This window comes from Culex quinquefasciatus, chromosome 3 (assembly GCF_015732765.1).
Source record: "Culex quinquefasciatus strain JHB chromosome 3, VPISU_Cqui_1.0_pri_paternal, whole genome shotgun sequence".
Taxonomy (NCBI): Eukaryota; Metazoa; Arthropoda; class Insecta; order Diptera; family Culicidae; genus Culex; species Culex quinquefasciatus.
The window spans coordinates 155,357,517-155,381,966 of record NC_051863.1 but is presented as its reverse complement, the minus strand read 5'-3'; the positions used below and the strand labels follow the sequence as shown (position 1 = coordinate 155,381,966).

Sequence of the window (24,450 nt, the reverse complement as noted above, 5' to 3'; positions counted from 1 at the left end):
AAAATTCAAAAGATGCATTTAAGTCCACTAAAACATTTAATAAAAATTGATAAAATTCGTTTTTTTTTTGGGAAATAAACATTAAGTAAAAACACCTTTAAATGAAAAAATCGGGAACTTTATTTTTCGCTGTGCCATTGTTTTGAATAATCAGTTGTTTTGCAATCATAAGTTTTCAAAAATAGTAAGACTTTTTGCGATATTAAACACCGAAAATTTTCAAAAATTCAAATGATGCTTAAATCAACCTGAACATGCTGCAAATGATTTTGAACGCAGGGGAATTCATTTTAAATCAATTTCAGCTGATTGTACTTAAATTTTCATTGAAATTTTTAAGTTTTTCGAAAATTTATTTTTTACCCCCTTATTTTTCGAACCAACTTGGATGGGGGGGGGGGACAAAAATGTGAAATAAAATTTGTACCAGCCAGAAAACACATAAAAAAAAATAAAATAAAAAACTTGTTTAGAAATCAAAAATTAGGAATTCAGAGATGAAAATTAAAAAAAAAACCTTTGTGCCTATGATTTTTAATGAAAAGAACTAATCACAACCAACAAAATTGTAGAAGACTCCAAATCGATCAAAAAATCCTGTTTCAAGATATAAATTTTCGAACATTCACATGCCCATTTTATAAAACCCAATAATGCAAAATGGCTTAATTTAACATAGAAAATGCATGGACAAAGTTTCATCACTATCAAAAATTACAAATTAAATCCCGAAAAAAAGCAATTTTAGAAATATTCGCAAATGTAAAAAGATTCCTAAATTGATTTTCATAAAACTATTACAAACTTTATATTATAATTATATCTCTACAAAAATGTGTTCTTGGCTACTCGACATATTTTCCTAATATGGGAGAGACTCTTTCAAACATTATATTTGTGGCAAGTTCGATCAATATAAACTAGATAATTTTCAAACCAAATGTTGCTGCTGTTTACATTAAATATTTGTTGAACTTCGTAGTTTTCAAAATAAAATTTGTTTTCTGTTGCATTCAAATGTCTGCGATAACACTGTGGATTCAAACTTTTAAAATAATTTGTAATTGGGTGAATCACGTAAAAGAAATCGTGAATATTCCAGTAATCCATGATTTTTTTTCATGTTTGTAACAAGTTATCTTGAGCGATGAAGAACTTACTGGAATCATGGAATTTATACAAATTTTCATGAAGTGATGAATTTATTATTTAAAGTTAACTTTTTGCTTCAAAAATTACTTATATTTTGGTGTCTGATACAAAATTAGTTGAACTTTGCATTGAGTCTAATATAAGTTAGTAATATTTAAACAAATGAGAACAAATATTATTTTCAACAACACTCTTAAAAAAGAAACAAAACACTAAACAACCCAAATACCGTTGCAATACCCTAGTCTACAGGACCTTGCAGCCGTCCAATCCCGTTGGCTGCTCCGTCACAGTACGTTGCCATCGAAAGAGTGCGAAATTTGCATGAATTGCAAATCGGCACTGAATCCCGCCCTTCCCGTCCCGTCCCACCCTCCTCTATATTGTATCATCAACTGCACCTGTGATGATTCATTGAATACTTTATCACTCCCTGAGTGTGTCTGTGTTTGCATGCACCGCAGCGAGACATTTTTCATTTCTGTTGGCATTTTCCTTGCCAACCAAGCGACATCGAAGATTTTCCGCGAATGCATTAAGAATGGAAATTGCGTTTTTTTTTAACGAGGCCTCAGGGAGGTTGTTTCGAAACCAATGAAGTTTTGATTTGGGGTTGATAACATGAAAAATTTATAATTTTCAAAATATTTAAATAATTTTTTTTCCAAATAACCTCAAAAAGTTCGCCCACTCACCTTCCTTGTCGTACATCATGAAGACCTCGCGCAGCTCCTTCCGTAACGCGTCGTAGTCCTCCTCCGGCTCGACGTAGTTCGAGGCCAGCTCCACGAACTCGTTGAACTCGATCTGGCCGGACTCGTCCTCGTCGTACTCGTCAATCACCTCCTCCAGCTCCTCCTCCGACAGCTTGTGGCCGAGCAGCTCCAGGATGGTGCCGACGACGTCCGTCGGAATGTGGCCGGTCTTGTCCTTGTCGAACGCATTGAACGCCTCTTTGAGCACTGTGGGAGGTTTTTTTCGGTTTGTTTTTGCGATGATATTTTCGAAAGTAGAAGGAACGTGGAAATTTTAGATTTCATCGCAAAAAAAAGGTTGATGATGCATCAGCCACGATACTGGGAGGGAAATCGCTCCGTTTGGTTGCTGTTGTTTTTGGAAATGGATTTCAGTTTTATTGACGTTCTTAAATGTTTACTCGTTTAAAAAAATATTCAAAATTCTTGGCTTGAAATTTATTTTTTACAAGCAAGTGAAAGTAGAAAAATATAGAAATCATTATATCATATTAAAATGGATATAGGATAATTTTGAAAATGTTTAAAAACCATATAAAATCCAATAAAGATCAATTTCTCGAAATTCTCAAAATAGTTTCACATTTTAACAAACTGATCTGTAAAAAATGTACACTGTTTGATAAATTTAATGTACTGGTGGAATTTACAATCTCTCAGATCTATCAATTTTCAATTCAATTAAAAAATGTAATTACATTGAAATTTTGAAAGTTAAGGAGAAAAAAACATTGCCCGAGCGAACATTGAAGGGTGGACGACACATACTTTGAAAAACATTTACGACGGCTTTTATTTAAAAATAAAAAAACACTAAAGCAATTTTACAAAATATAGCATCTTTGGAAAATTCTCATAATAGGGCAGTCAAAATAAAAGTCAGATTTTTTTGTGTATTTTCGTACAAAACGTTTAGAGTAATATTTTACAATTTTTTATGAATTTACATTACATAAATATTTTTTTAACAATCATCAAATTATCACAAAAAATCGTATTTCTTTGAAACAACTCAAATTTTCGTAATTTGCATTGTGGATACCAAATGACTTAATATATTGTGTGATTCACTCTTATGTTTTGAGAAACTAGTCGAAATTTTACGTTTTTTGAAACCCAAATTTCTATTTATTTTGAGGATTTTTAATTGTAAGAAAGTGTATTCAAAACTTAGCTTTAATTGAAAACTATATTGTAAATTAAGAAAATTTAAGTTAAAATAAAAGTTGAAAGATATTGCTGAAATTGGCATGCATGAACAAAATTTTAAAAAAGAACATTATCAATTTACTTCTAAAATTGATTAAACTTAAAAATGGTGCATTTTATCAAGAATTTTGTCTAGGAATTTCTGATTTTGTTGACCTTAAAAATGATTTTTAAAACGTTATTGTTACATTTCAAGGTTGTTAATAATAAAATTATCGAAGTTCAATCGTCAGGACGATAACGATTACCTTTTACTATCGTTATTCCGATAATTCTATCGGTGATAATTTTATCGACGATAGCAAACGATAAATTATATTTAATTTATTTCTAAAATTTACTTAAAATCAATCAAATTATGTTGAAACTTCCTCTATGTATGTAGATGATTTTTTGTTAATAAAGCAAATTTCAAAGTATGAATACTAAAATTTTCACAAAATACCGTATTTTTGGAAAGTACTCAAATTTTTATATTTCGAAATTTGGATATCAAACGATTCAAAATTTTGCATTCATTTTCACTGTTTTAGAGTTTTTTTTTAAATAAAATACTAAAATTTTCACAAAATACTGCATTTGCTCGAAAATATTCAAATTTTTAAAATTTGCAATAAGTGTATCAAACGACTCAAAACTTTGCATGTATTTTAACTGTTTAATAGATTTTTAAACGAAATACTCAAATTTTCACAAAATATCGAATTTCCTCAAAAATACTCTTTTTTTTTAATTCGCAAAATTGGAATCAAACGATTCAAAATTGTGTATGCCATTTCACTGTTTAGGAGTTTTTTTTAATTAAACATTCAAACTTTCACAAAATACCGTGTTTTCTCGAAAACACTAAAACAGTGAAAAAAAAGGTAAAATTTCGCTTCGTATCAATATAGAAATCAACCTATAATGCGAACTTTAAAAATTTTAGAATTTTGAGGAAATACGGTATTTTGTGAAAATTAAAGTTTTTCATTCAAAAATCTCTAAAACAGTTAAAATGCATGAAAATTTTTTAATCGTTTGATACCCATATTGCGAATTACATATGATTTCTTTTTAAGTTTTTTTCGGAAAAATACGGTATTTTGTGAAAATTTGAGTATTTCATTCAAAAAACTCTTAAGCAGTTAAAATACATGCAAAATTTCGAATCGTTTGATACCCATATTGTGAACAACAAAAAAATGAGTATTTTAGTGAAAATACGGTATTTTGTTAAAAATTTAGTATTTCATTGAAAAAACTCTAAAACAATGAAAATTCATGCTAAATCTCAAATCGTTTGATACCCAGATTGCAAATTAAAAAAAATTGAGTACTTTAAAAAAATACGTTTTTTTTGTGAAAATTTTTGCATTTATGCTTTGAGACTTACTAAATTATCAAAAAATATATTCTAAGCGAATGAATAAAAAATTAAACATGTAATTGATGGATTAAGTCAATTTAAGAAACATTTAAAAAATGAATTATCGTCCGTTATCAGCGATAAGATTTTTGGCGATAGAATTATCGAAAAAACGATGATCGATAGAGTTATCGATAACGATGACCATTATTAGACGATAATATTATCAACGATGACCAACGAAATTCTACCAGGATTTTTTTAAGGTTGAATAAAACTGAAAATAAAAATTTTAGTTTCAAACAGTCGGGAAGTTTGGTAGAGTGTTTTTACAAGAAGATTGAATTTTAAAAATGTGGGACATAATTTTGCCCAAAAACCACTGTTTATTCTAAAACATTAACAGGGTAATGATTATTTTAATAAGTCAATGATGAATTTTTTAAGCAAGATAATGGCCAAGAATTATTTTTAAACTTCCAATGAGTATTTTTTTTTTAATTTTGTTTTGTATTTATAATTTGGATGAAACTTTGTGCGTACTTTTTCTGTGACCAAACTTTTCGATTGCGAATTTCATTTTACATGTTGAAGTAAAGTAAAATCACGTCATATAGTATTAGCAATTCCAAATTAGAAATTAAAAAAAAATATTTTGAGCAATATTTAAAAAAAAATAAGAAAATTTTTAGAATGTAACTATTTTTTTCTTAAAAGTTTTAAGCAATACCTACAACTTTTCATCACATCGATCATAAAATCCGTTCTAAAGGTAAACATTTTTTTTTTTAATTTTGATAGCATTTTTGGAATGGATTTTTGGAATGAAAAAAAAAAGCAAAAAAAAACGTTGTCCGAAGTCTCAAAGATTTTCTCTATGTTGAACATATGATATTTTGTTTTTTTTTTTATATATTTTCAAGATCCGTGAAATTTTTGTGAATTTATGGTCCTCAATAAAAATGCAATTTTAGAGCGTTTGTTTTGCTATGTTTTGAAACATTTTAAATTACAAATGTAACACGAAGTTAAAAGATGCTTTCCAAAAGTTGAAAATTTTAATATTAATAAGAAAATTATTGTTACGTCATGAATTGCTAGGTGTGAAAGATCGCAACTCACGAAATCTATGGTAATGAGTTTTTATAAAGTTTCAAACAAATGAAAAACGCATGTAGCTAAACTGAAAGAAATTTCCGTCTGTTTGTTATTGCTTCTGACAACATTCTTTCAGTGCCATACTCTTTAAAATATGTGGAAAGTCTGCTTCTTGGAACGGTAAAAAGAGCCAACCAACATTTTGACATTAAAAATCCGCCCGAAAATTCCTCCAGCAAACACCTAACCTTGAACCTTCGCTGTTTAAAATAAAATACACACATTTCAAAAAACCGTTTCATGTAGCACCATTTATCTCTTCCTCCGTAATCCAAAACCATTCGCAGCGGCACAGGTCCAGGAAGTGAGGGCCGGCAAACCAGCCAGACCTCTTCTCCGCTCGTCTAAGCAGGCCATGTTCCACCCCTCAAGGTCTCTTTGGACAAGCGCCGTTTAGAGTTACATGACTCCCTCGCTTTTTTTCCAAAAACAACAACAGCAAACATTTTGAGCATGGCATTCCAGTCCCAGCAACGCTGCATACATTCAGGGGCAAAACCAGCATTTTCCCCCTGATGCTGGGTGTATTTGTTTGAATGATTGATGGTCGAGATGAATCGCACGATTTTGGACCGTCCCGCCCCCTCTTCATCTCCTCTTGGTGGCCAGAACCCTTCAACGAAATCCAGTTTTCTTAAGGTCACGCACCACGCACTGATCCACGTTGTTTTTGCTTTCTTGCTTGACGTAGAACTACGCGCCTCACTCACTGGGGGGAAAATTCTCGGCACACGAAAATCTTTTGACAGTGGGCGCTCCATTTAAATTGCTATTCGTTTTTCACACCCCTCCCTGCCCCCTCCCCACACTTTTTCACTTGTGAAAATCCCGGGACATCACACACTTTATCATCACTTTGGGGCTTGTTGGTTGGAAATTTTATTCGATTTCTTCTTGTTTTTCTTTCCCCCCTCTTGTTGCGTGTATGTTTTATTTTTATAGATTTTCCACCACCAAGGAATTTTCCAACCGATTTTTTTTTTCTTGTGGTTGATTTTTGGTCGCGCGCGCGTTTTAATTTTTTTTACGCTTCTTCCAATTAATTTGTGAGCGGTTCACTTGATGGGTTGGTAATCTGGCCACCGGAGAGAGGGCAGAAGACAACGGAGCAGGGGGTCACATTTTTCTACGTCGCGAAAAGTCGTCCTTCTTTGCGTGTGTCTGGTTGTGTCGTTTTTTCCAGTGTCCGATTTTGTTTGACAAATATGCCTTTACCTTTCAGCTGGTCTTTGCTCAGATCCTGGGGAAGAGAAAGAGAGAGAAAAACAAGAAACAGACAAAATGATAAACGGTTTCATGTGATTGGGTTTTTTTTTGGCAATTAAAATGTGATTTTCGTGCTCATTTACAATGGGAGACAACGAGCAAGCTGAGAAAAATGGACGTTTGAAAGGCGTGGGAAAATTGTGTAGATTTTGAAAAATGAGATATATTAAAGTTAATTAAATGCTGTAAGACAATGTGTTGACATAAGTTTGTTTGATATATACTGTGGGATTTCAGAAATTTATTAATTTTAGTTTAACATGTGATTTAAGATTTTAAATCTGCTGAAAAAAGAACCATTGCTCACCTGGTCTTTTTTATTCTTTTTTTTTTTCAAACAAAAAAATCCAACTTTTAATCAACTTGTCACATTCACATTCAAAAAATGATGGTCCAATTGTTATTTTCGTCGGGAATTGTTGTATAACTCTGTGAAAAACTTTCAAGGAGTTCAAGTATTTTTATTTTTAAAAAATCTAAGAAAACAACGTCTTTAAAGATAGTCTACTGATCACATAAAATTCAAATATTTAAGACTATTCAATTTGAATGATTTTGGAAAAAGAAATATTTTGATTTAGCTTTTTTAAAAGTTTTAATCGATTGGAAAGAATAAAAAATGATAGATATATTTTTCTACCAGTTAAAACTCGTAGGTGAGTTATCTAATGGTTAGAAAAATTGAGAGGCAAAACAATCAGTATAAAAATAAATAATTTATTGATATTAGCACTCAAACGCTCGGGTAGTAATTTGCCCCTATTTTTTTCTAAAAAAAATCATAACTTTTGGTAGAATTGACCAATTTGGATACTTCCGGTTGCAAAAGGTCCAGATTTGTCTATATTTTTAACTGTCGGATGGGGGACAAATATGGTCCATTTTTACCAGAGATATTCCGGATTCCGTTCAGGTACCTCGGCCCTCCTTTTTGGGTTTATGGTCAATATAACAAAATCTATTCCACAAATCAAAGCCGGAAATAACGGTCATGGATCTATGCAGGATGATGTATTAGGATGATTCCTTGAAGTTTTGTATTATTTCCGAAATTTGTCTGCAAAATTGATTATAAAATTGACCAAATATCCATATCGGAGGGCCGAGGTACCCCAACGGAATCCGGAATATCTCAAGTAAAAGTGGACTATACTTGTCCCCCATCTGACAGTTAAAAATATAGACAAATCTGGATCTTTTGCAACCGAAAGCATCCAAATTGCTCAATTCTATCAAAAGTTATGAATTTTTTTAAGGAAAAAATAGGAGTCAAATGACTACCCGAGCGTTTAAGTGTTAGACATGCAAACAAATATAAACTATTTCTAATGCATTTTCCAGCGTAGATAATCATTTTCAGAATGATTGAATGGTTTTAGCCCGTTTCCCAGAATGACCAATTTCCCAGAAATATTTAGGACCTTAAAAAAAATATTATGGTTCCCATTTGGCATGTTACCATAAACACTCCTCCATTTAATTTCTCCTTGGGTAATTCTCTACCAACTCACACGAAATCGGGAAAAGTTGCCCCGACCCCTCTTCGTTTTGCGTGAAACTTTGTCCTAAGAGGTAACTTTTGTCCCTGATCACGAATCCGAGGTCCGTTTTTTGATATTTCGTGACGGAGGGGCTGTACGATCCCTTCCATTTTTGAGCATGCAAAAAAGAGGTATTTTTCAATAATTTGCAGCCTGAAACGGTGATGAGATAGAAATTTGGTGTCAAAGGGACTTTTATCTAAAACTACACCCCCGATTTGATGGCGTACTCAAAATTCCGAAAAAAACTTATTTTTCTTTAAAAAAAAAACTAAAAAAGTTTTAAAAATTTTCCCATTTTCCGTTACTCGATTGAAAAAATTTAGGACTAAATCATTTTATGGGAAATTTAATGTACTTTTCGAATCTACATTGACCCAGAAGGGTCATTTTTTCATTTAGAACAAAATTTCAGCATTTTAAAATTTCGTGTTTTTTCTAACTTTGCAGGGTTATTTTTTAGAGTGTAACAATGTTCTACAAAGTTGTACAGCAGACAATTTCAAAAAAATAATACATAGACATAAGGAGTTTGCTTATAAATATCACGAGTTACCACGAGTCAACGACGATCTACAAAGTTAGAAAAAACACGAAATTTCAAAATGAAAAGTTTTGTTCTAGATGAAAAAATGACCCTTCTGGGACAATGTAGATTCGAAAAGTACATTAAATTTCCCATAAAATGACATGTTCCAAAAAAATTTACAGTCGAGTAACGGAAAATGGGAGAATAAAAAAAAAATGTTTTTTTTAATGAAAAATACGTGTTTTTGGAATTCTGAGTACGCCATCTAATTTTTCATAAAAGTCTCTTGGACACCAAATTTCTATCTCATCACCGTTTCAGACTGTAAATTATTGAAAAACACCTCTTTTTTGCATGCTCAAAAATGGAAGGGGTCGTACCACCCCTCCGTCACGAAATATCAAAAAACGGACCTCGGATTCGTGATCAGGGACAAAAGTTACCCATTAGGACAAAGTTTCACGCAAAACGAAGAAGGGTCGGGGCAACTGCTGTGTTTTTTTTTCAGCAGTAATCACAAGTCAGTTTTTCCTTTTTTAAAGAAGGGACAGTTTTAATTTAAAGGTAAAACTCATTTTTTGTCAGAAGTTGTCACAAAAAACGAAATCGTAACACTTTACATCTAAAACTAAACACATTTTGAAATAAATAGTACATTTTTAAATTTATTTTCACTTAAATTGCACTCAGCTAGTAAAACTTATACGTAGAAATATGCACCCTCCCTGCAAAGGCTTATGAATTCATGTGAGTTGAAAGGTCCTCTAAATCACTTAATTAATTGCAAATGTAACATCCTGGAACAGAACTGTTTAATTCTAATAAAAACACTATTTGAATTGAATTTAAATAAACTTTTCTGTGGAATGAGTCATTCTAGAGAATGCATTTCTGAGGAATTTGATTCTGAGGAATGTAATAAAACCTGTTTGAATCATTATTTTTTTTTCAATTTCTATGTACAATAACGCAAAAAGCTATTTTTAGCATTTGTTTGTCAAAATTCAGTTTTTTATAATAATGGCTGTAAAATAGCTATTTTGGTTTAAATTTAGTATAAATACCATGATTTTTTTTACAGCAGCCTACAAAAATCCTTGAAATTTTGCAAATTTTCGAAACTGGCATTACTGTTATAATGTATAAAGCATTTTGTAATACTTCAAAATTTTGAAAATGGAACTTGATTTTTTTGACATCCCTACTTTCTCTTTCAAATTTGACTAGAGCCTAGCGACACAAACTGTAAATAAAATTTGAACCAGCCCACAGTGGGCAAAAAACGGGTTAAAAACGGATCTTTTGCTACCGTCAGTTTCTACCTATCAAAAGTATCCTTTTTAATGTAAAAAAATTACGAGGAATCGATTGGTGGTACTCTTATTAGCGGCAAATGACGGGAAGTGGTCCATTTTACCTCGTTTAGCCTTTTTTAGGGTAACGTAAAAACAACGGCAAATTAATAATATGATATTATATTGATGAAAAAGACATAAAATTGGGGTAAATGGGGTGGAATGGGCCCTTGCCATCATTTGCCGCTAATAAGAGTACCATCAATCGATTCCTCGTAGGAGATCGAAGCAAGCCGTGCGCATGTCGTGACGTTTTCAATTTTTGCTCCGCGATTTTTTCGTTTCTTGATTTGATTGTTATAGTTTTCTAAGTGAATTTTAATTTTAATATTTTGATTGCCCGGGAAGTTCAGAGTCGGATTACGAATGCTGAGCGACGAATTTTCAAATTGGAGGTCAAAGAGAAATATGATTCGTAAACTGGAAATACGGTGGCAGTTTTGTTTGGCAAGCAAATCCGAAGACAGGGACCTTCAAGGGTGAGCTTGCCTAGCTAGAAGCAGAACCTTTTGAACCTGCTGGTGGAAATTTCGGTGCTGTCGGGATCGATTCATGCTGAATGGTGATCGAGATGATCGAGTCAAAAAAATGGATTTGTCTCTATGTTTCGTCCTGGATCGTGTTGTCCCATCCCGGTGAGCTCTTTCCTTTTTGGATCTACGTTTAATTTTCACGTATTACATAACAGAACAAAATATGGGAGTGGCTGACTGGTAACGGTGTTCGCTTTGTAAGCGAATGGTCCTGGGTTCGATGCCCATCTCATCATCGAACGAGAAAGTTTAAGACTTAAAATACTTGAAATACGTAATATGAACTAAAAATCAAAGTCGCTCGAGGCGGGGTTCGATCCCCCGTTCTATGGATTGGTAAGCAAAAATGCTAACCACTGTGCCATCACGGCTTGGTGAGCTTTGACTGGAATTAGGAATATTATTACTACCAACTAAATACGTGCTGGGTCTTTGTCCATTTGGCAAGGACTTGGAAGTTCTGAATAACTTTTAAATCCGATTGATGCAAACGTTCTTTAGGGCGGGGCTTGTCGGTTCAAGCTGAGGTACCTCGCGCACGGCTAGCCTGCGTAAAAATGGGTCACCGAAGCTCGGCAGAGCTAACACTATCCAAACGCCTATGCGAGTTATTTGCATGTATAGAATGTAAATCTAAAATACATGGAAACAACTCAATTTGTAAGAAGCGGCCGCGTGGCTCCGTTTGGTTGGTTGCACACAAACACACACACACCATCAATCGATTCCTCGTATTTTTTACATTAATAATGATACTTTTGATAGGCAAAAACTGACAGCATCAAAAGATTCGTTTTTTCACCCGTTTTTGCCCACTGTGCAGCCTTATGAGCAATACAATTTTGTCAAAAGTTTGCCTTTGCCAATTATTTTGTCCAACCTCTGTTTATTGAACAAATTAAAGCTCAAAATTATGAAACAAATGTAACCTGCTTAAAAATATATAATATTGTTGTCAAAATATCTGGCCTTCAAAAAGTGTATAATTAACACATAAATGCTTATAACTTTCGATATGGTTATCAGATCTTCAATGTACAGTGGTCCAGAACGCAAAATTTAGTGGATGCTTTGGTGTCTTCAAAAGAGTTGTTGCAAATGAAAAAGGGCAACTTTGGGTTTGGTTCAAAGTTAGGGTGGTTCACGATTAGGGTGGTTTTGAAAATCTAACTTTTCAGGAATATTTTTGGGAATTTTTTCGTCTTCTAGCAAGTTGTTGGGCTTGCCAATTCAAGCAACTATCTCGTAATCTGCGCCTTCTACGACCAAATTTAGAGAAAGCATCTGAGCAAACCTTCAATCATTGGTGTTTAACCTTAAAACTGCTGTAGCTTGACCCTTAAGTCCACATTGACATGTGAGAAAATAAAAATGTTCGTTTTTCAGAGCTATAAAAGTGCTCCGAACAACACTTTTCTTTACAACTTAACCCTGAAGAGCTACGTTTAAAAAAAAACTGATTTTTGAAGGTTTTCTCCGATGCTTTCTCTATAATTGTTCGTAGAAGACGTAGATTACGAGATAAAATTTTGGTGTTCTCGACAAAGTTGCTTGGATTGGCAAGCCCAACAACTTTCTACAAGACGACAGAATTCCCAAAAATATTCCTGAAAAGTAAGATTTTTAAAACCACCCTAATCGTGAACCACCCTAATTTTGAACCAAACCAAAAGTTGCCCTTTTGCATTTGCAACAACTTTTCGGAAGACACTGAGAAATGTTACCATTTTTCGGAAAATCCATTTTCCACTTAATTTTGCGTTCTGGACCTCTGTGCAATGTTTGAGACTCATTGGAAAGGTCTTTGAAATACTGTTCTAAATATATAACATGATGGGTTTTCTAACATAGACCAAAATCGTTTATTTAGCAAAACTAATAAAGGCCGTTGCAAATATTTTTTGAAGTTTATTTCCCTCGGCTTTGACCAAAGTCGAGGAGGGGGGACAAAAAAAATAAAAAAAATGTAAAAATTGAAATTAAAAGCCTAGATTTCAACATTTGGATGAAAAAAGTGTTTTAAAATGCATTTTACAGGCATTGCATTCCAATCATTAGTTTTGAAAATATCGAGGTATTGCGGATTTTTTTTTCGCCCCCTGATTATTCAGGCCAACTTTGAAAAATATTTGCAGCGACCAAACTAGCCTTTATAATTTAAAAAAAGCGACTTTAGAACCCCATAACTCAGGCCTGCCCAACGTCCGGCCCGTGAAGCCATTTCATCCGGCCCGCGACGGTTTTTCAAAATAGTTCTATGACCGGCCTGTAAGGCTGTTCATGAAATATTAAATCATTAAAGCATCAGATCAATTTTTAACACATCATAACAATATTCTTCATGTTTGAATTTAATTCTCATATTTTCTAAATGAAAATGGTGCCAGAAAACAAAATTTTCCATATCGAAAAATTGAAAAATCTATGAAAAAAACTTAGATTGTTGTCTAAAAATGTACAAAAAGACACTAAATTTAAATTTCTTTCAGTTTTAACTGTATTTACTTCAAAATGAAGTTGTTTTTTTCTATTTTCCTAAATAAATAAGTCGTGCTTGCCATTTCAATAGGGCACATAACTTTTTTAACCAAGAGTGTGTCCCTTTCACACCTTATGTAAACTGTCATTTAAGAAAAGGGACACACTATTGTTTACAAAAGTTGTGTGCCCTTTTGAAATGTTAGGCTCCAAGTAAGCAAAAACTTATGTGTTTTTCCACAATGAAAAAGTTTTTTTGAAAAAAAGCTTTAATAAGCAAATTATTCATACTGAAAAAAGATCGTTGCAAATATTGAGAAAACTTAAAAAAATGTCTCAAAATGAGAAATGAAATCAGGGAGCAAAAAATATATTTTTTCATAAACTTTAAATTTCTAAGAATAACGAATTGAAAATTAATTAAAACATATTTTTCACACTTTTTAAATTTTGTGTGTGTTTAAAATCGTTTTGAAATATTTGAATTTGAATAAAGGTGCACTCAACAACAACCCAAAAAGTTTTTTTTTGTAAAGGATATTCGAATGCAAATTTCGTTTGAATAAATTTTATCATGTCTCATTGATTCTTTATATTGTAGTGTTGAGAAAACTGAAGTTGAAAAAATTGCAACGACCATTGAAATTGGAATGTTTTTTGTTAAAAAGTATATCAAGGTATTTAATTGCAATCGTCAAAATTTTAAATAAGTCAAATAAACACATTTTTAAAAGTTATCTTTGTTTTCCATTCTTAAAATCAAGATATATGAATCTTATTTGCAACACAAGTTTCTTTTATTTATTTACTTTAAAAGAACCCAATCATAAATACAATTGAAATAAATCTGTTTACTTTTTCAACTCTTATCAAATATTAGTTCCGGCCCGCCACTGCTTTAGAAAAATCAGATCTGGCCCGCAGGGCCAAAAGGTTGGGCACCCCTGCCATAACTGATCGAACGAGACCAAAACGGACAAAATCGGTTTCGAGATAATCCTGTGCACATTTTTCAACATACCATCACAAACAGAGAAATTTGCTCCGAATATGAAGTGCGTGGCCGAATAGTTACGCTGTCCGCTTTGTAAGCGGATGATTCTGGGTTCGATTCCCATCTGCTCCAACCTTCCATCGGATGAGGAAGTAAAATGTCGGTCCCGGCCTTGGTTGTTAGGCCGTTAAGTCATTCCAGGTGTAGGAGTCGTCTCCATGCCATAAGTACAAACAACACACCAAACCAAGCCTACTCCGGTGGAATCGCTGGCGGCGGTTGGACTCACAATCCAAAGGTCGCCAGTTCAAACACTGGGGTGGAAGGTTCCTTAGAGTAAAAGAGGTTTGGGTGCTCTCCCCATTCAAGCCTTCGGACTCCTAGGTTCGAGCAGAAACTTGCAATAGAGACCACAAAAGACCCGGGGGTCGTTAATGTGGATGGTTTGATTTGATGATTCTGAGTCGATTGGTAAACGTGAAGATCTTTTTAAGAAGTTCATTTTCCGAGCAATGTTATAGCCTTTCGTCAGTGAGGTGAGGAAGGCAAAAATAATACAAAACAACTTTTACGAACAGCGGTGAAACCATAATCATTAAAATAAATTCACTGAGAAATCACTTGTAGAGAAAATCTGTATCGGTGCATCAATAGCTCAAAACATTATTTATAGGGTAATTCTCTACCAACTCACACGAAATCGGGAAAAGTTGCCCTGACCCCTCTTCGATTTGCGTGAAACTTTGTCCTAAGGGGTAACTTTTGTCCCTGATCACGAATCCGAGGTCTGTTTTTTGATATCTCGTGACGGAGGGGCGGTACGACCCCTTCCATTTTTGAACATGCGAAAAAAGAGGTATTTTTCAATAATTTGCAGCCTGAAACGGTGATGAGATAGAAATTTGGTGTCAAAGAGACTTTTATGTAAAATTAGACGCCCGATTTGATGGCGTACTCAGAATTCCGAAAAAACGTATTTTTCATCGAAAAAAACACTAAAAACGATTTAAAAATTCTCCCATTTTCCGTTACTCGACTGTAAAATTTTTTGGAACATGGCATTTTATGAGAAATTTAATGTACTTTTCGAATCTACATTGAGCCGGAAGGGTCATTTTTTCATCTAGAACAAAATTTTTCATTTTAAAATTTCGTGTTTTTTCTTTATTTGCAGGATTATTTTTTAGAGTGTAACAATGTTCTACAAGAACATCGATCATGGCCGTTCATGGTCACCCGCGGTAGACACGGACGACGAAACAAAGAGAAACGCAAAAAGAAACTTTTTCAAAACTTTTTTTTTGTAAAATCACAATAACTCGTGATGTTTTTAAGCAAACCCCTTATGTCTATATATCAAAATTTTTGTAATTGTCTGCTCTACAACTTTGTAGAACATTGTTACACTCTAAAAAATAACCCTGCAAAGTTAGAAAAAACACGAAATTTTAAAATGAAAAATTGTGTTCTAAATGAAAAAATGACCCTTCTGGGTCAATGTAGATTCGAAAAGTACATTAAATTTCCCATAAAATGACATGTTCCAAAAATTTTTACAGTCGAGTAACGAAAAATGGGAGAATTTTTAAAACTTTTTTAGTGTTTTTTTTTCGATGAAAAATACGTTTTTTCGGAATTCTGAGTACGCTATCAAATCGGGCGTCTAATTTTACATAGAAGTCCCTTTGACACCAAATTTCTATCTCATCAACGTTTCAGGCTGCAAATTATTGAAAAACACCTCTTTTTTCGCATGTTCAAAAATTGAAGGGGTCGTACCGCCCCTCCGTCACGAGATATCAAAAAACGGACCTCGGATTCGTGTTCAGGGACAAAAGTTACCCCTTAGGACAAAGTTTCACGCAAATCGAAGAGGGGTCGGGGCAACTGCTTTGTGAGTTGGCGGAGATTTACCCTATAAGAATTGCGATTCAAAAACGCTTATTTTTTTTTGACGGCCAGTTTTTGTAAATAATGTGAATACACTCAACCTCCGGTGGCTGGTCACTTTTTTGTTTGACACTTTTTTAGTTTGTATCCTGTTGGTTAGACAAAGTCACGAACTGTCACTTTTTACACGAGACTCACACATACTAGTAAACAAAACGTTTGGTAATAAGTGTAAGCTCTGTGTAAAGAGGGTGTCAAACTAAAAAGTGTTCGTTTTTACAACTGTTGGTGTCAAACCATCGAGGTTTCATTGTACAAGCGATTCTGGAGCAACATTTGAAAAGGGCGCATTAGCATTTTGTCAGCTGGTTCTATTTTGCAATTTCCGGTTCAACAGGTAACCATTAAACATACTTTGCAGTGTTGAAAGGTAGCTGGAGAAGCCATCAATTGTTTAACACTTTGAGTTTTGTAAAGAAAGTTACTGGTTAGTGGTTACCTCATAATTTACAGAAAAAACAACAGTCAAAATGCTTATTTACCCTGTTCTCATGTTGGTCTGTTGACGATGAAAAATGTTACTGAAGAGTTAAATCTATAGATATTTCCAATGCTGACATCGACATGCATTGATTTTATTCACAACGCTGGTTTTTTGAATGTTGATGTAACAAATTGGGTAAATTTGGGGGCATTCCAAGGCATGATCCGCTAGGTGTACTGAGCCCGAATCCCAAATATGAGCTTGATTGGTTGCGCATGACCTAACGCTTCACTTTGAAGTTTAAATGGGATTTAACCCGTAAGATCGGTGCGACTTGGTTTTTCCCAATTTTGAGCCCCTGCACTATTTTTGCACTTTTCAAAAACCCCATGTATGTGTTCCATGAAACATCTTTACCGAACAGTGCGAAAAGATTTGTCGATTCGACTACAGAAGTTATAACACCGCAGCTGAAAACCTCAACTTTTTCTTTACTTCCAGGTCCTGTCGCATCCAATCAAGCTCATATTTGGAATTTGGACTCAGTACACCTACACTGAAATAAACAAATAGTATCAAATTCCTTTATTCTACGAATTTTGCCTCTTTTCCTTATTTCGTTATCGGGTTTTTTGGATTACTTAATAAGGAAAGGAGCCAACATTCGTAGAATTTAGGAATTTGGTACTTAAATTATTTTTTTTCAGTGTAGTGTATCATGCCCTGAAATGCCCGCAAAATTGACCCGTTTCATTCACATTCTAATAGTAATGCCTTAGAGGGTTCTTGGAAAAATAATTGAAAAATTAAAATCAATGAAGTAAACATAATAAATGTATTTGATTAAACATTTGCAAAAGTACACGGTGAAAATAATTAATTTAGAAAGTTGAATGAAATTGTCAATGGTTTATTGCACCGTTATGCAACAATGCATGACGATTTAATTTCGTTTGAGCATAATGAAGCATTCCTCTTGTTTTAGAGAAGATATGGAACACCCTTGATTAAATTTATGAAGTAGTTTGAGGAATTCCAACAACATCAAGGATGATTTTTTTAGAAACATTAATGATTTAACAACGTTTAAAAGATGATTTCTTTGGTCTTTTTTCAACCAAATCACGTCCTCATTTTTGCTCACCGTTTCAAGAACTTTTTGATGCTAGAGAAATAAATAAAAGAGGGGAAAATTCATCATCAGTAAAATTAAGTAATAGTCTTCATGCATTTCATTTCACGATCGTAATGATTTCAGTCTTTCGAACCGTTTAGCTTCGATGCACTTTTTCACTTTGTCAAAATGGCACTGTCAAATTGTCAAGATGAACCGCTTCCACACACTTGCTTCCATTTCCTCCAATACTAACCGACTTTTCCATGATGAATTAGTAGCTTGATGTGCGGCTTGGCTCTCGAAAAAAAAAAAACAATTAATAATCCCACGAATATCACGCTCACGATCAATCACTTCTTCACTCTTCTTGACCCCTCTTCACTCACTCTTCTCACTGCAATTGATCGCTGCAATTGCTCGTCCGTGCGCTGGCGGTGCCGCCTTTTGTCAAGTTTCAGCCGGTTCGGGACGATCTTCGTGCTTCCTCCTCGCGCGATTCGCCGAATTACAATTGATTGCCAAAGATGCTGCGCGCCAGGCTTAGCCAGATTCCATCGCGCGCGCCACACACACATACACCAAGAACATGCTTCGTCGTCACATTCGGATCGTCACACGGCTCTTCGGGGCGGCTGCTCCTGGTTTCCGATTGTGTTCTTCTTCCTTTCTAAGTTTTCAGCCCCGATCAATTGTCCGTGTGTAACGAGTCTATTTTAATTAGCCTCCGAACGTGAATCACTCGCAGCCGATCGCGATCGCGTCTCGACTTGGCGACTTCAACTGAGGAATCCGTCGTCGTCGCGCGTCACTTCGCGTCAACCCCCGGACACAAACAAACAATCCGGACTGTGTCAACTGCCGGAGTCCTGAGCCAACAATCGAAACAAATCGTACAAGTTCAAACCGTGACGATCGCGCGGTAGCAGAATAGATATTCAGCCCTTTTTCTTCTTGCTCTTCTAAAACTCCGCGGAAATGGCCGACGACTGATCCTGAACCAAACCGAACCGAAACACACCGGGTGAGATGATCCGTGCGCGGCAGAGGCCAAAACGCGACACAGCGCGATTATTGGCGCGCCAAACGGAACGATCATCATCGCAGCCGCGTGGAGGATTCCCTTGCCGATGGAGGGTGTCGCGCGAGCGCCAGTGTTTAAATGTGTGCGGATCACACTTACGGCGTGCACACATACCAGGGAGGGTTTTCTTATTTTTTTGAGAAATTTGTCCACTCGAGAGGTTCTGGACGTTTTTTTCCCCTCCTCTGATTGTGGGAGATATCGAGGAATTTGGCTAGAGTCCGGGTAATGAACGATCTGATTTCAATGACCTTGAGTTTTGCGGGAGAGAGAAAAAGAGACTTCAATGTCGATGTAGTGGGGAACGTGAAGGGTTCTTGGTGAAAACTTGTAGAGTGTGATAATAATTCACTAGAAATTTTTCTTAAATCATTTTAGAAAAAAACAATTAAATTAAATTTTTAAGATGGCAAAATTGGTCAGAGGAGCGGCCGTGGCTGACTGGTTACGGTGTTCGCTTTATAAGCGAATGGTTCTGGGTTCGATGCCCATCTGCTCCCAACGAGAAAAGTTAAGAACATAGAAATCTGAAATGATGAATATGAACGAAAAATCAAAGTCGCTCGAGGCGCGGTTCGATCCCCCATCCTTTGGATTGGTAAGCAAAAATGCTAACCACTACGCCATGACGACTTGGTGAGCGTAGACTGGAATTAGGACTACTGTTACAGAGAGCGAGTTGTGGCGCTATAACCACGGCAAATAGTGTCCAGGGCATTTGTGGTAATACAATGTCGCATCCCAGAGGGTCCCGGAGTACCAAACCTTCTTAGCATGGTGCTCCCAACGAATACAACCAAATCTCGGAGCGTATGGTGGTGTGTCCCCACGCTTCTTCCTCCCCTGTCGATTCAGAATTGTGTTGTTGTTCGAACACTCAGTGCTCAAACAGAACCCAATTACGAGTCATCTCTGCGATACGGCTTTACGCAGTAGGCCTGGCCGCTTTAACGCTTGTGATGTTTCAATGCATTTCTAATGCAATGGCGCACTACAAACGTTAATGAATGACAAGAAGAGTGCTAGGCGTCATCTAACCTAAAGCACTCTCCAGGATCCCTTCGAAAGATTGGCTGCGCTAGGGTCTGATTAGATTAGATTAGATTAGATAAGATGGCAAAATTGGTCAGGAGATGAATTTTTAAATCAATGATTTCTCAATTTTATTTAAATAATGAACATTACATTAGTTTATCATCCAGGATATTTTTCCACAATTTTTTGAGAGTTTGTTAAACATTAGACCAAGCCTCGTAGCTTAGTGATAACGCTTCCGCCTGCTAATCGGTAGATCGCCGTTCAAATCCCAGCTCAGACCAACACAACTGGTGATCGTTTCTGTTCTGGATTCTATTGCTTACCCGAGCATGGGTAAATATCAAGGGAAATGTGAAATAATATCTTTCTCTGAAATCAAAACCAAATTGTGGTATTCCTTGACCCTTTAAAATTTGTCTTAAGGATTATGCAAGAGCACGGCGTGTTTTCTAGAACAACCTTATCAGGAAAAAATAGTCATCACCACTTTCAAATGTGTCTTATAGGAAATTTTCTCAGCTTTCCAATGCTTCTAAAAGCGAAATGTTTCATCGGGAAATTTCTGAGATATCTCTATTTTAAGTTTTTTGGTTTTTAATTCCTTTATTATTTAGTGGAAACTTTATACTAACAGTTCAGAAAACTTATCAAATGATGTGGTTCATAAGTCATTTACTCATAAAAAAGTTTGCACATTTTATGAGTAAGACAAGAAACAACTTTGTAGAAGGTTGCAAACCGCTAAACATTTTGAAAACTATGTTTTGTCTAAGTTTTTGAATGTATGGGATTTATTCAGAAATTAAAATCATAAAACAGTGTAAAAATGTGTTTTTTACAAGAATTATTTTATGATTACATATTTTTTGTGTACAAATATCACGTGTCTACTCTGATTTAGTTTGTTCAACCGAAACTTTGGCAGGTTTGTGATTGTTAATGGAATTTTAATGAATAAATTTGATATTTTCTCAAGCAAACATTAACCAGGAACATAAATAAAAATATGATTTGAAATCGAAAATGTACTACATATAACTGTAGCAAGCTTCAAAAGTCATATTTTCATGAGTGTAAAACAAAGATAAAATTTTATAAAATGTTTTCTGAAGAAAATGCACTTTAAAGTAGCAATAAAACTCGAGTCTTCCAATTCAGAATTCTGAAAACACTGTTGTTGTTTGTTTGAACAAAAATAAATAGTATTTTATTAAAAAAAATCTAACAGAAACTTTCTTTCCAAACTACTTGAACAAAAATCAAGACATATATATTTTTTAAGATGAAATTGAAGAAGAGAGTCTTATAAACTTCTAAAATATTGCTAATTCCTTGATCATTAAATACAAAAAAACTGAAACAATCATTTCATGCTAATGAAAAGTATTTCTCCTAAAGATAGCAACAGTAATTTGCAGTATAATTTTGAGTATAAAACATGATTTGTTTCCATGCAACTAGTTAGTGTTTGATTAAGGAAATATGATATTTATTCATAAAAATCTTGTAATACCCTATCAATCTCAAACCTGTAGAAATTTCGGTTGTATCAGCTAATTCCAAGCTGAATCAGAGCAGACCGGTGTTATTTGTACGCAACAATTATGTAATAATCTATTTGTTCTTGTAAAAATAATATTTCATTACGGTTTTATTATTTTATTATTTGAATAAATCCCACTTATTCAAACATTCGGTTAAAACTTTGTTTGTTTGTTTAGCGGTTTGCAACCTTCTACAAAGTTGTTTCTTGTCTTATTTTGCACATTTTGGTCAGTTAAATACACATGAAACACATCATTTGACAAGTTTCCTGGACTTTTATTTAAAAGTTTCCAATAAATGATCAAGGATTTTAAAAGAAAAAACTTAAAATAGAGATATCTCAGAAATTTCCCGATGAAACATTTCGCTCTAAGAAGCATTGGAAAGCTGAGAAAATTTCCTATAAGACACTTTTGAAAGTAGTGATGACTATTTTTTCTCCTTAAGGTTGCCCAGAAAACACGCCGTGAGAGCATAATTTGGTATCATACCATATAAAGTATTATTTTGATATTGAGCTATTCCAGCTCAAATCAGGAATTTTTCTGATACTTTTGTACCCGACCCTCTCCGATTTCAATGAAACTTTGAAGACATGTTATCCTAGGCTTATATAAGCCATTTTTGTGTATATGGAGCCTATAGTACTCGAAAATAACATTTGAGAAGGGCGTAAGGTATTTAAATATTTTTGTAATTTGTTATTTAAAAATTACTGTATCTCGAAGCCATTGAGTCGTATTAAAAAGTGGTCAAAGACAAACTTGTAGGAAATTGGACGGGCTTTCTGAAAAAATACACTGAAACAAAAATACACGCCACATCTATGAGATTTTTTGACTTTTAAGTCTAAAACTTAAATTTGAAGGCGGTGTCACGATTTTTTTTTCGTTCAAAATTTTTGAAGAAATTGTTTAAAATATAACCAAAAGACTGACGAAAAATTCAGGATGGTATGTCTCTCCTAAAAAATTACAAAAATTATTTACTAAAACTGTTTTTTTTTTTTTTTGAAGTGTTCGCTTTGCAAGCGAATGGTCCTCGGTTCGATTCCCATCTGCTTCCATAGCATAGCATAGCATTGGTGTCTACCCGTAGCTGCTACTTCGTTATTGACCAGGACCCCCAAACATTGCTCAGTGGACCACAGATGAAAAGAAGGAACCAATCATCACCCCTTCGCAATTTCAAAGGTCCCTATCGTGCTGATCAATACCGACGCCGGCCACGACCAGAGGTAAGACACGGGGAAGAAGATGGGAATGTTAGTCCGCAACTTGAGTGATGGGACCGCTAAATCGGCTGCCTCTCCGACAAAGTATCACATGAGTTTTGAGGGGTTCGTAAGATGGGTATGAGGTCAGGATTCACTGTGGTAGGTGATGCGACTATAAGCAATTTGTTTATAGGTTGAAATTTTAAAAATCTGAGGCAGCCGGCTGCGGAAAGATAGTTAGAGATAGAGATTTAAATATAGTATTTATTCGACCGCGATTCTCCAAAAAATTTTCGTCGGCGTGCCTTCCGATCAACGGTGATGTAGGAAGTGCTTCTTTCATTAAAAATATTTTATATCATAAGCCTTAAAACATATTCGTCGACGTGCCTTCCGATCCTCGATGATATGGAAAGGACTTAATCCAGCAATACGACTTACTTGTCTCAAAAAAATCGGATCGTTTCTATTGAAAACTATATAAAGAGAACAAAAAAACTCATCGGCCAACGAATGCGCGAACTAAAAAAAATGAAAAAGAAGAAGAAAAAAACCAATCACCCCATGCACACAAATAGCAACACAAAAGAGACGGAAAATAACACGAAAAAACAGGACTGCGCGTCCCCACAGGCACCACACTACTCAGTCCTCGGTTCGATTCCCATCTGCTCCCAACGAGAAAGTGTAGGAAATGTAAATTTTGAAACTCTGAACATGAACGAAAAATCAATGTCGCTCGAGTCGAGGTTCGATCCCCCGTCCTCTGGATTGGTAAGCAAAAATGCTAACCACTGGGCCATCGTGACTTGGTGAGCTAAATTTGGGATTAGGAATACTGTGACTACCAACTATATACGCGCTGATTCCTTGTCTATTTGAAATGACAAATGACAAAATTTCAATTGCGAAAACTACACATAAATGGACAATAAGCGTGGTTGTCTCTCACCCAGTCGACCTGGGTTTGATCCCGGACGGTCCCGGTGGCATTTTTCGAGACGTGATTTGTCTGACCACGCCTTCCGTCGGATGGGGAAGTAAATGTTGGCCCCGGTCTAACCTAAAGGGTTAGAGTCGATAGCTCAGTCCTGGTGTAGGAGTCGTCTCCCTGGGTCCTTCCTAGGTGGAGTCGCTGGTAGGCAGTTGGACTCACAATCCAAAGGTCGTCAGTTCGAATCCCGGGGTGGATGGAAGCTTAGGTGTAAAAAGAGGTTTGCACCCTCGTTAGCCCAAGCTTTTATGGCATCCAGGGTTGCGGTCTTTCAAACGACTCCGACTCGACCCAAATTTTGCTACCAAGTTATGATTTTTGAAATAAACAGTGTTATTCGGTAAAAATAAAAAAGATAGTCAAAACAAACTCGTGGACTTCAGTTTTTAGTGTAAAATCAAATTTGCAATTGAAATTATTTGAACTTTTGAAAGCTCAACTTTTCAGCATCTATTTTTGTGATGAAAAATAAAACTTGTCAGCATTTATTTTATAAAAGTGTTACTGTTCGATTCTGTTATTTTTGATTCAGAAAAATAGGCTTTTTTGTCGTCGAAAAGTGAATAGATTCATGACGAAACTGCAAAAAAAATGTTTTCATCGACAGCATTGAAAACCTTTTCTTTGATTCACACAGCTCATTGAAAAATACCAAAAATTTAAATCTGTTTAACTACAATTTTCTGCTCTCTTTTTGCTAGCGCGTCAAATTCGCACACATTTCCCATAGACAGTCGTAAAAACCAGACTCTCGGACACATCCTGGA

At 34.9% G+C, this 24,450-nt stretch overlaps 1 protein-coding gene across 2 annotated transcripts in view; it reads right to left on the bottom strand.

The window, feature by feature from the left end:
- The window catches only part of LOC6045472 (troponin C, isoallergen Bla g 6.0101), a 33,422-nt gene extending 15,085 nt beyond the window's left edge, over positions 1-18,337 (bottom strand). The window contains exons 1-4 of one of the 2 annotated variants that reach the window (XM_038263928.1): positions 18,063-18,337; positions 17,837-17,857; positions 6,838-6,862; positions 1,848-2,114 (exon numbers count right to left, since the gene is read on the bottom strand). In XM_038263928.1, the coding sequence (XP_038119856.1) occupies positions 1,848-2,114; positions 6,838-6,862; positions 17,837-17,857; positions 18,063-18,074 (325 nt within the window). In that variant the 5' untranslated portion in view covers positions 18,075-18,337. The remainder of the gene's footprint in view (positions 1-1,847; positions 2,115-6,837; positions 6,863-17,836; positions 17,858-18,062) is intronic. The other variant, XM_038263929.1, reaches the window with a different exon arrangement.
- Between the last annotated feature and the right edge of the window lie 6,113 nt (positions 18,338-24,450).